The 11440-nt window shown below is 61.4% G+C and overlaps 1 protein-coding gene across 1 annotated transcript in view; it reads left to right on the forward strand.

Moving 5' to 3' along the window:
• The window catches only part of GRAMD4 (GRAM domain containing 4), a 60365-nt gene that overhangs the window by 46206 nt on the left and 2719 nt on the right, over positions 1-11440 (forward strand). The window contains exons 8-18 of the mRNA XM_069099321.1: positions 2380-2471; positions 3590-3638; positions 4129-4200; positions 4522-4565; positions 4651-4760; positions 5342-5496; positions 7125-7272; positions 7466-7559; positions 9260-9344; positions 10184-10252; positions 11005-11432. Of these exons, the coding sequence (XP_068955422.1) occupies positions 2380-2471; positions 3590-3638; positions 4129-4200; positions 4522-4565; positions 4651-4760; positions 5342-5496; positions 7125-7272; positions 7466-7559; positions 9260-9344; positions 10184-10252; positions 11005-11109 (1023 nt within the window). The 3' untranslated portion in view covers positions 11110-11432. The remainder of the gene's footprint in view (positions 1-2379; positions 2472-3589; positions 3639-4128; positions 4201-4521; positions 4566-4650; positions 4761-5341; positions 5497-7124; positions 7273-7465; positions 7560-9259; positions 9345-10183; positions 10253-11004; positions 11433-11440) is intronic.

Consider the following 11440-nt stretch of genomic DNA (forward strand, 5'->3'; position numbering starts at 1 on the left):
CCCACCATTCACCCATCTGTCCATCCATCCATCCATCTCTCCCACCATTCACCCATCTGTCCATCCATCCATTCATCTGTCCCACCATTCAGCCATCTGTCCATCCATCCATCCATCTGTCCCACCATTCACCCATCTGTCCATCCATCCATCTCTCCCACCATTCACCCATCTGTCCATCCTTCTATCCATCCATCAATTCATCTGTCTCACCGTTCATCCATCCATACATCTGTCCTTCTGTCCCACCATTCACCCATCTTCTATCCATCCATCCATCGATTCATATGTCCCACTGTTCACCCGTCCATCCATCCATCCATCCATCCTTCTGTCCCACCATTCACCCATCTGTCCATCCATCTTGTCATGTAGCCAGTGTTTCCCGAATGTGTCCCTAACATTGATCAGACACTGTGTGGGTGGCTTGGTTCCTTTATTTTCCCTGTTACCTCTAGCATTTCTTCCAAGGGGTCCACACCATGGTGTGTAACTTAGAGCTGAGTTTGTAGCCAGAATCCTGAGCTGAGAGGGGCCTCGGAGGTAGGATCCCAGCCTGGCCCTCCCCAGTCTCCCCAGAAATGCTCCTGCAGCCTCTGCTTGGTGTCTTTCAGGCCCTGGGGCGTTCTGCAGTGGGACCACTCTCAGTGTGGGGAAGCTCTTCCTCACTCTGAGCAGAAATCAACTTCCCTGGAGCTCCCCCTCCCCCTGCTCCTCGTTCTGCTTGCTGGAGCCCAGGAGGATCCTCTCGTCCCTCTTCCACGGGCAGCGTCTTGAGTTCTTGTGGCCTCCAGATTGGCCGTCAGCTAGTCTGCAGAGGTCACCCTCTTGGGCCCTGCTGCCATGGGCACCGTGTTCCCCCACTGCCTCCCAGCTTCCCTGTCTTTCCTCAGCTGTGTGGCCCAGAACCACTGCAGACAGCAGGATGATCACCTCCCCGGGTCGGACGCCGCGCTGGCTTCTAGTTGACTCCCTCTGCCGCAGAGGCCGTTTCTCCATGGCCTGGGTCTCCCCATCCTGGGTCTTTCTTTAAATCCAAAGTTAGGATTTTCCATGTATTGCTATTCAGCGCAGTTTTACTGGAGTCATCGCCTCTTTCTTGCTGGCTGAGTCTGTGCTTCTGGGCTGTGCTGGTTTCCTGACTCCTCTGATGAATTGGCCAGCCCTCCCAGCTTCATGACATCCAAGGCACAGATTAAAGGGTGGAGCAGGGCCAAGGCAGAGTCTGGGGGCCGCTGGAGACCTCCTTTCATGCAGGAAGCTCCTGTTTTCTCTGACGGGTGATCCTGGGCCTCTGGCTGCAGGCCTGCAGGGATGGGAACCCCCCCCCCCCCAAGTGTTCTTGGTTCTCCCCTGATAGGTGTGCTCTGCAGAAATATGATCCCTCCCCTCCCCAACCAGCCTTCACAAATGGGGATGCTTAGAAACAAGGGTGGGGTCTGTCCCCAGGCTTACTGGGCCCCCTTCAGAGCAGCATGGCAGGAGTGGGGGGGGTCCATCTCACACTGCCGACCCTTGGCTACTGGCCACTGCCCCTCAGACCAGGGGCAGCCGAGGCCTTGGGTAGGCCACGCCCTGGCCTTCCTGGTCTGCGTTTTGGGGACATTAGACACTATGAGAAACATAGGTACGTCATCTCCTGCTCAGACAGGTCACGTTCCTTAAGGAGAACCCAACCTTAGAGGCTCCGCTGTGTAGAAGCTTAATGAGCCAATGTCTGTGCAGAGCACGAGGAGTCGCTATTGCTGCCTGTGAGGGGATGCCCCAAAGAGGCCAGAGACATGTTGGGTGGCGAAGCCCAGGCGGGCCCAGCGCACTGCAGACCCTGCAGATGGGGGCTGTGAGGAAGCATTTCTTAGGAGGTTCAGAGAGGAAACCCAAGCGGTACCTTCCCTGGACATGTTGTCTGACCTCTGGCCTGAGGGCCCAGCAGGCTTCGGAAGTCCGTGTTCCTCCAGCACTCATGTTCAACATCTGAGGCCCCTCCCAGCTCTGACATTCCTGGTTCTAGTCCTCTCCCTGCTCTGACACTCTCGGTTCTAGGCCCCCTCCCCACTCTCATGCTCTCGGTTCTAGACCCTTCCCCATTCTAGGTCTCCTCCCAGCTCCAGCGTTTGGCCGCTGTCCTGGGCTGAGCATCTTCACCTTGCTTCCTCATCAGCTCTTTCAGGACAGGCAGGGTCTGCTTCTTGGGAGTCTTTGGGGTAGCATCTTACACGGACCTGGGCAGTGGTGGGCAGTCTGTCCGTTCTCTGGTTCTAGCCCATCTGATCCATAGCCAGGGGCCCTGGTGTGGCTGGGCTGTGGCCTCCGCCCCAGCACGCTGGTGTAGCCCTGGGCCAGCCTGTGACCGCCATGTCTCCTGTGCTTCCTCTGCAGGTCTACATGAATGCCGTGTGGCACGGCTGGGCCATCCCCATGTTCTTGTTTCTAGCCATCCTGAGGCTGTCGCTCAATTACCTCATCTCCAGGTACGCCCACTGGGGCTCATGCCGGGTTTCCTGTCCCTGGCCCAGGCATCCTGAGCCAGCGTGTCAGCATTAAGCCACCCTGCCGAGGTGTCAGGCCTAGGGCCCGCAGAGCAGCCTCTGGGACCCCATCACCCGTGCTCACAGAGGCCATCCAGGAGAGCAGCCCTTCCCTCCTCTGCAGGGCCCCCAGGACCCTCAGCTTCTGGGGACTCTTCGAGGCAGCTCCTGTGGGGCTCATGGGCCCCTTTTATGGATGAGGAAATGGAGGCCCAGAGAGACATGTGGCTTAGCCCAGGGCCAGAGATGGGATGGGAACTGGGCTTCCCCACTTCACATCCACAATGTGAGGCTCTGACATTCACCTGGTTTGTGACTCTGGGCGAGTCCCTCCCCTCAGATCAGAGACCGGAGGTCTGTTGGGCAGCAGCAGAGAGTCCTGTCCAAGGGCTGGACATTGGATCCTGGTCATCGGACTGTCTGTCCCTCTGTCCTCTCCCGGCCACACAGGGCTGTTGTGATGAGGAGGGGGGCTGGGATGGGCCTGGGGGAGAAGGGGGCCTCCCCATGCTTGGGGGTGAGGCTGCAGGCCGTGCCCCGCTGAGCCACAGACAATAAAGAAGTCAGGAGGCTCACTCTGGGCTTCTCCAGGCTCTCCAGGCTCTTTCTGAGCCGGCCCAGGGCTCCCTGACCTTGGGGTGGACAGGCATGAGCCTGGTCCTATGATGGGTCAGGAGGCAGGTCAGGGTTTCTGGCAGAGAAAGCTGTCAGGGGGTCTTGGGTCTTAGGACAGAATCAGCATTCTCAGGGCTGAGGGCCGGCCAAGACCACCTCGTCCGACCTGCCCAGGACGGCGGGGGTTTGGATCGCTACAATCCCGAGGAGAAGCTTGTCCTTGCCTGGGCTCGTAGATCCCAAGAAGCCTTGAATGTTAGAGCCAGGAGGGGCCTTCAAACATAGCAGATGAGAGGCCCTAGAACAGAGACCCTCAGAGCAGGAGGAGGCGGAGAATGTGGAACATCAGTGCCAGAAGGGGCTGGAGATCCCCAGCATCGACCCCAGGGGGCCATGCTACAGACCAGCATTCAAATCTGAGATTCTTCCTCTTTGTATCTTGAAAGGGGCTGGCGGATCCAGTGGAGCATCGTGCCTGAAGTTTCCGAGGCTGTGGTGAGTGTCTTGCAGTGATGGCCGGCCCGGCCCCTGCAGGGAAAGGGGGCGACTGTGTTCTCTCAGACGTGGGTGCTCTCCTGTGTCCTGGGGAATCACACCTTTAGTTCCTCTGTAACTGGGTAGGGTCATGGAAGATGAGAGGCAGGAGGGGCCTGAGAATGGGGGATGGCAGAGCTGGGAGGGCCTGAGAACAGGGAAGATCAGAGGCAGGAGGGACCTGAGAACAGGGGATGGCAGAGTTGGAGGGGCCCTAGAGCAGAGATGGCCAGAGCTTGACCTCTTGACCTGGGCAGATCTGTGAGCAGCAGAGTACCATGACCTGCCTTCTCTGAGGGAGAGTTCAGAGTAATGAGTGTTGAATCGGCGGGGCGGCCTCCTTGTCCTGGGAGGTCACGGACTCACCAGCCCTGTTGTCTCCCTCTGCCTCTCCCTCTCCTCCCTCCTGTCTCTGTCTCTTCTCTCTCTGTCACCCCCATCATGCCTTCAGGAGCCCCCAAAGGAAGACTTGACGGTGTCAGAGAAGTTTCAGCTCGTGCTAGACGTGGCCCAGAAGGCCCAGGTACCCTCCCTCACTTTGTCTCTTTGTTGTTAAGGACAGGAAGGCGTCAGAATGGGCTCGTGGCTGGGGGCTCCCAGGGCATCTGCCACGTCACGTCCCCACGAGCCGCTCTGAGCGTGCCAGACCATTTCTGGGGGAGAATCTGGGTCGAGGGGCATCTCTCCAGGATCCTGGGAGAGTTTGGTGACAGCCGTAATGGCGGGGGCACCGATGGCTGAGGCCAGGGGCCCAGGAGCCCTGGGCACTCACGCCGGGTCCTCCCGGCTTCCTCCCTCTTTTGGCGGCCGGGCAAACACAACTCCTTCGATTCTTGATTTCCAGAATCTCTTTGGGAAGATGGCTGACATCTTGGAGAAGATTAAGAAGTGAGTGCGAGGGAGGATGGGAGGGAGGATCGCAGAGGGAGGAAGGGCGGCCCAGACACTCACGCCCCCTCTCCTCTCCCTCCAGCTTGTTCATGTGGGTCCAGCCGGAAATCACGCAGAAGCTCTACATCGCACTGTGGGCGGCGTTTCTCGCCTCCTGCTTCTTCCCCTACAGGATCGTGGGGCTCATGATGGGTAAGGCCAGGCTCCCTCTGCCCCATCAGGATGGAGGGGGGCCCGGGCAGCAGGACCAGGAGTCACGGCCCGCCACAGATTGGGGTCAGTGCTGTCCGCCCCCAACAGAGCTTCCCAGCTCTGCCAGGCTTCCTTGGCGCCAGTGGGGATAGTGGCAGGCGGAAGGGCACAGGCCGCCCCTCCCTGCCCGCTGTGACGCTGTAGCACCCCGGTCCGTTCATAGATGAAGAAGCCGGCCATCCCTGGCCTGCTCGTGGGGTGAGGCTGGGGCCTTTTCTTTTCCTTTCAGGACAATCAGTAAAGATCTGTTAAGTATCTGCTGCACGCCAGGCATCAAGCCAAGCTCTGGATTACACACACACACACATCTACTCATGCAATGCACACACCCTCAGACACGTGCACACGTTTGCACACATGCGCTCATGTGTGATCACACGTGTGTGCCTAAAACACCCTCGCTCCAGAATGCCCAGCAGCCCTCCTGAAGGTGACCGTGAGGCCGTGAGGAGGGCAGCTGCGCCCACAGGCTGGATTCCACCCCTGGCCGCCGCTGACCGCTGCCTCTCTGACCTTTCCAGGCCTCTACGCAGGCATCAAGTTTTTCCTCATCGACTTCATCTTCAAACGCTGCCCCCGTCTCCGGGCCAAGTATGACACGCCCTACATCATCTGGACCACCCTGCCCACGGACCCCCAGCTCAAGGAGCGCTCCGCGGCCACTGTGACCAGGAGGGTGCGTGAGTGCGGGAGGAGTCAGGCTGGCGTCTGGGGCCCCAGGAACGGCAGCTGGCACCCACATTGCCATCCACACTTATGCCTTATGCGGGCAGTGAGCGCCCTGCAGGCAGAGTGGCAGGGCCAGGAGTGCCCTCCCTGTTTCACAGGAGTGGAAACTGAGGCCAGGGTTGAGGCGATGTGCCCAAGGACAGAGATGGCCCTTAGAGCAAAGCAGGGACTTGGCCCCTCTTGTCAGCCCAGTCGGGCCTGGGGAGCCCACGGCCTCGAGGCTAGGCGTGGCCCTCTCTGTCCAGTCCCTTTACGAAGCGGATTGGATTGTTCTAGGACGTCTGTATTCAGTCAAAGGGCCGCCCTTGAGGACCCAGAGGGTCCTTGTGGCCTCAAGGCTGCAGGTTCCCCAGCCTTGGTTCAGTCCAAGGGGCCTCCCACGGGATACAAGCCGGAGGGCGCCAGGGCTCAGGCCCCAAAGGCCCTCCCAGGTGCCAGGGTCTCTGGGCACTGTCCCACTTCCTGGGTCCTTCCGAGGCGTCCTGAGCCGTGTCTGGCGCCTCCTGGGCTGGGCCCGAGCCCGCCGTCCTTACCTCATTCACCTCTCAGGCAAGTGGAAGGTGCAGGTCTATTACGCCATGGCCTCAGTTTCCTCATTTGTAAAATGCTGGAGGCTTCCCCTTTAGAAAACGCAGGGGCCACGCGGGATCTTGGCCCAGCTCTTCCCCTAAATCTGTGATCTGAGCTGGACCTGAGCCTCGGGACCCCCCTCCTCAGCTGCTTTCTCAGAGCGCTGGGCTTCCCGTGTCCCAGAGTCGGGCGCTGGCGACTGCCGGGACCCGGCGGCGGTGCTCTGGGGGAGCCCTGGCGCAGACCAGCCGTAACGTTTGTGGGAGCTCCCACAGAGGGTCGTCGGCCCCCAGATGCTGTTTGCCCAGAGTTAGGGGACAGGTTCAGCAGCCACCCCAACCACAGAGCCGCTCACCGCTGTGGGCGTTCCTGGGGCCCGTGGGGCTGCTGCGGTCCTGGCAGCTGTGAATTGGGCGTTGTCCCTTTCCTTCGTGTTTGTCAGTGTCACCATGTGTCTGTTTCCTTCCCGCCAGCTGTCAGGGCATGACAAGGTAGGGACCTGAGTGTGGGCCTCGGCCGTTCTCTCCTCCTGGGCTGGCTCCCTGTGCCCCCTCTTCTCCTCTCTCCCCCAAACGCCGCTCGTGGCTTGTCCGTCACCCCACAGCCGGCATTCGATGCCCCAGAGCTGAATTTGATGCTCCCCTGCGCCCAGCAGACCCCCCGGGGCCGACCTGGGGCTGCGGAGGTGCTGGACAAGACGGAGCCGACTCCAGACCCCCCCCCCCCTCCTCTGCTGGGCAGGGCCAGGACAGAGGCTCGGAGATGGCAAGATGTCGGGGCCAGGGCTGGGCAGGGAGGGTCTTGCCTCATCCTGCCACGACATCTTGGCCACTCTGACCCACCGCCAGAGGGGACCCTGTGCGATCTCGGCCCCATGTGGGCACAGTGTGTGAGGCTCAGGGTCCCCTCTGGAAGGGCCTCGGGGCAGAAGCATGCAGTGGGGGAGAGGGTGTAGCTGGGGGAGCGACTGTGTGATTGATGAAGTGCCCGCGGCCTTCTCTGCAGCTCCAGACCACGTCCTCCAGGAGCTACGTGGGCGCCAGCGCTCCCACCGGCGTGAGCAGAGATGAAGACACTGGGCGCTTCCATGGGACCAAAAAGGGGAACTTCCACGAAATCTTTAACTTGACGGAAAACGAGCGGCCGCTGGCAGGTGCTTTCCCTGTCTTCACTCCCAGCGCGGGGCAGCGGGGCGTGGGGCGTGGGGGTGCAGACACGGCCGGGTGGAGGAGCCCCAGTCCCGGATCCTGCCGCTTTAAGTGGAGCTGGGGCTGCCCCCCTCTCAGCCCCGAGAGCAGGGCCTCGAGGATGGGGAGGGGATTGAGCGTGCTCTGTTTCCTGGTCAGTGTGTGAGAACGGCTGGCGATGCTGCCTCATCAACAGGGATCGGAAGATGCCCACCGACTACATCCGGAATGGCGTCCTGTACGTGACCGAGAAGTAAGTAGCCTGAGTAGCTAGGGAGGTGATGCCCCGATGCCCCGCGGGGGCCTGGCTGGGCAGGCGGGCACGTGCCCCCCGCGGAGGCCCCAGGCTGGGCACCGGGATAATGCCAGCCCTGCCCTGGCCAGGCCTCCCAGAGAGACGCCTGACTCACTGTGTGACGCAGCTGGGCCGGCAGGGGGACCTAGGACAGCTGCTCGGCAAGGCGGCCTTGGGGCCGGAAGGTCCTGGTCAGTGGGGAGCTCGCTGGGACGGGCAAGGTCACGTGTCAGGCGGGGGAGCCAGGGAGGCCTGGGCGTATAGGGAGAGGGGGCCGGGGAGGCCGGGGTGGCAGAGGCGGCCTGTCAGGCATGGGAGCTGGGGACAGCAGGGACGGCCAAGGTGGCTTGGGCGCAACACACACTGTGGGGTCCTAACCCGGCCCTTGGGACCATGGGTGTTTTCTTCCGTTAAATATTCCACTGAAATGAGTTTCCAGTGTTAGCCTTCCACACCATCGTCCATGTACAGATGAGTCTGGGCTCCCCGAGCCTGCCCGGGGGGGCCAGGAAACAGCAGGGCTAAGGACTCCTAGTTTGGAGCCTTGAATGTCAGGCGGGAGCCCCTGGAGCTGGGGGAGCACAGGAGGGAGGGGTCCAGGCTCACGCCTAGCTAGACACTGCCCTGGGCTCCTTGGGGGCTCCCAGAGGCCCCTCTGAGCCTGACAGGATTGTGCACTGGCTTCTGGCTGCACGACCAGGGTCCATCCTCTGGCGGGCACTGTGCTGCCTCTGCCCCAGCCATGGGGAGAGCCTGCACAGAAGAAACCCCACAGGAATCCCCCCACCATGCCCAACCCAGTGGGAAGAGGGAGAGCCCGGAAAGGGCAAAGCCCGGCCCAGCTATGCTCACTCCCGGGTGGGCCACTGGCCAAGCAGCCCCTGGTGTTTCTGAGATGGGGCCCAAGGACAGGAGGTCTGAGGCTAGAGAAGTCTCCTTTCTTTGGGCTCCTTCGCCATGCCAAGCACAAGGCGGGCACAACCCCTGAGATCAGCAGGCCAGGGGGCCGAGCTGCAGACCCCCCAGGCCTTCTCAGGGTCTGCAGAAGCTGAGGAAGGAAGCTGGATGTGTTGGGAGGAGTGAGTGAAGCCTCTCAAGCTCCCAGGCCCCAGAGTGGGCACGTGGTGTGCCAGCCCATTGTGCAGACTTGGAGCCATAGGCCCTGGGTCCCAGGAGGCACAGCAAAGGGAAATAGAGTAATGATTAATCTCCAAGCCCCCCTGGGGGGCAGGTCTCTTATGATTCCTATTTAACAGATGAGGAAATGGAGGCAGAGGTTAAATGACTTAGCCAGGGTCACACAGCTAGTGAACCCAGGTCTTCTGAGTGTAGAGCTGAGGCAGGTGTCGTTCTCCCCATTTCACAGATGAGAAAGCCGAGTGTGAGAGGGGCAAGTGCAGGCCCAAGGTCACAGAGCTAGGACTGTGGCTCTCAGCACCCTGCTCTCAGCCTTCTCGCGTTCGAGGGAGGGACCTGAAAGCCCGGGGCAGTGGGGTCTTGGACCTTTCCAGGATGGGGGAGTCCCAGGGGGCTTCTGGGAGGAGGCGCCGGCCCAAGGGGACAGGCAGGCCTGGAGCAGGGGCTGGGATGTGGCCCCTCAGCGGGGGGGCTTCCACTCATCCTCTCCCGGGGTCTCCACCTTCCCTCTCCCCTCTCAGCTACTTGTGCTTCGAAAGCTCCAAGTCCGGCTCCTCCAAGAGGAACAAAGTCATCAAGCTGATGGACATCACGGACATTCAGAAGGTTCGGCCTCCTCCCTGGAGGAAGGTGGGGGGTGGTGCCCCATGCTCGGCTGGGGTTCAGGGGGCCAGGGGGCATGGTCATCCTCTCCTCCCTCATCCACCTGGCCCTGGGCCTGGGCGCTCCCCCCCCATTCCTGAAGTGACTCCCTGAAAAGCTGCAGGCTGTTTGGTGAGAGGCCTCCAGCCTCAGCCTCGCCCTCCCAAGTGGGGCTCCTTCCCACCGGCCTTCATCCACACCCAGCCTGCCAGCCCTCTGTCCTCACTGACTCAGCTTCTCCTTCCACTACTTTCCTAGCTCTTTGCACCCCGGCTTCAGACCCCCACCTGTCTCGGGCTCCCTCCATCCCACCCTCCGCTTCCCTGGGTGCCCCCGGCCCTCCCCAAGGCCACGCTCTCTCAGTGACCCCCCCCCCCCCCCGCGCGGACGGGAGGATGGAGGCACCTCCCCGCCCTGAGCTCTCCCTCAGCACCCCACTGCCGGCTGCCCTCCGCTGGGACATCCCCTAGGCACCCCCCGATGGCCCCGTCTCACTGTCCTGCCCCCGAGGAGCTTCACTGATGGGGGAGTCAACGGGAGCCCAGCCTGCGGCTCAAAGGCCCTTTGTTGTAGGGAGTGGAAGGGCCAGGAGGGAAAGGCAGGGAGACCTCTTCTCTCCCCCTGGCAGCATCCTCACCGCAGTCCCTGCCACCATTACTGCCTGTGTAGTCCAGGTGTGGGGCAGCAGCCCCCCAGGCCTTGGTCTCCAGGCATCGGTCAGCAGGCCCGAGCAGGAGCCTGGGGTGGGAGGGGGCACGTGTGTCTGGGCCCAGCCGCCTCACGGGACGCTCTCTGTCTTACAGTACAAAGTCCTCTCTGTCCTCCCGGGATCGGGCATGGGGATTGCAGTGTCCACTCCATCCACCCAGAAGGTGAGAGCCCGGTGGGGCCCCTGCAACCATGGCCCCTCCTTCTTGGGTTCTGGATTCCTTGGACCAGAAGGGTGCCTTCTATTGGCTATTTCTGTCACACAGTCCAGAAGCTTAAGCTCCAACGGCCCAACAGGCCCAGACCCAGGCTCAGGCTCATGAAGAAGAATTTGATGAGCCCCGCCAAGTCCCTCAGATGGTAGACTCCTGCAGCAGCAGGGCTCGGAGGGCCCTTAGAACAGGGAATGGCAGAGCTGGGAGGGAGTTTAGTGAGGTAGCTCAGGGGCGCTTCTAGCTGGGTGACTCGGGGCAGGCCACTTCCCCTCTGGCTCAGTTTCCCCATCTGCCCCCCAGGGCTGTTGTGAGGATCCAGTGGGGTCCCGTTTGACACTATGGAAACACTAGGCATAATTATTAGCCAGGCTGCATCAGCGTGGGGAGCACTCCCAGAGCCACCCCTCTGGCCCAGCCTCTCCCTTTGTCCTGAGGAGGAGCCGCTGGACCCTGTCAGGGAGTTAGTGGGAGGGGCCCAGGGTCTCTGAGACCTGCTTCCCACGGCTTACAATGGAGCTCCAGCTCCAAGGCCACCAAGGAGCATTTGAATGAAAATGGGCCTTGACCCTTCTGCCCAGCTGGCCTGAGACCAAGCTCTTCCGTTCTCCCCAGGCTGGGGTGGGCAGGGCGGGGAGGGGGCGGGGCCTGGGCCTCTGTCCCCTCTGGCCGCGGCCTTTCTGACTCGTGGCTCTTCTCTCCAGCCCCTCGTGTTCGGTGCCATGGTCCACAGGGACGAAGCGTTCGAGACCATCTTCAGCCAGTATGTGAAGATCACGTCAGCCGCACCATCCAGCAGTGACAGCTAGTAGCGACCCCGGGCCCCCGGGACCTTCTTTCTTCTCTGAATGACTCTGGCAGTGAAAACAATCGGTCATCTCATGATCTCCTTTGCAATAACGCTCCTGTCCCCTGGGCTCAGTCCAGGCCCCTCCTCTTTCCTCTAGGCCTCCACGCTTGTCTGCGGCCTTTCTCTGAGAGGCGGGGAGGGCACCGTGGCCACACTCTTGGACACTGAACACTCTTCATGTTTGCTCATGGGATGTGAAAAGGCAGGGAGGTCGCTGGTGCCCACTCCGGATGAATGGGGCATGGAGTCCTTGGGCCCACTCTGGATGAATGGGGCAGGGAGGTCCTTGG

The sequence above is a fragment of the Petaurus breviceps genome, unplaced genomic scaffold (genome assembly GCF_028583685.1).
Source record: "Petaurus breviceps papuanus isolate PSGF00001 unplaced genomic scaffold, PetGlider_PUasm1.0 370, whole genome shotgun sequence".
NCBI lineage: Eukaryota > Metazoa > Chordata > Mammalia > Diprotodontia > Petauridae > Petaurus > Petaurus breviceps.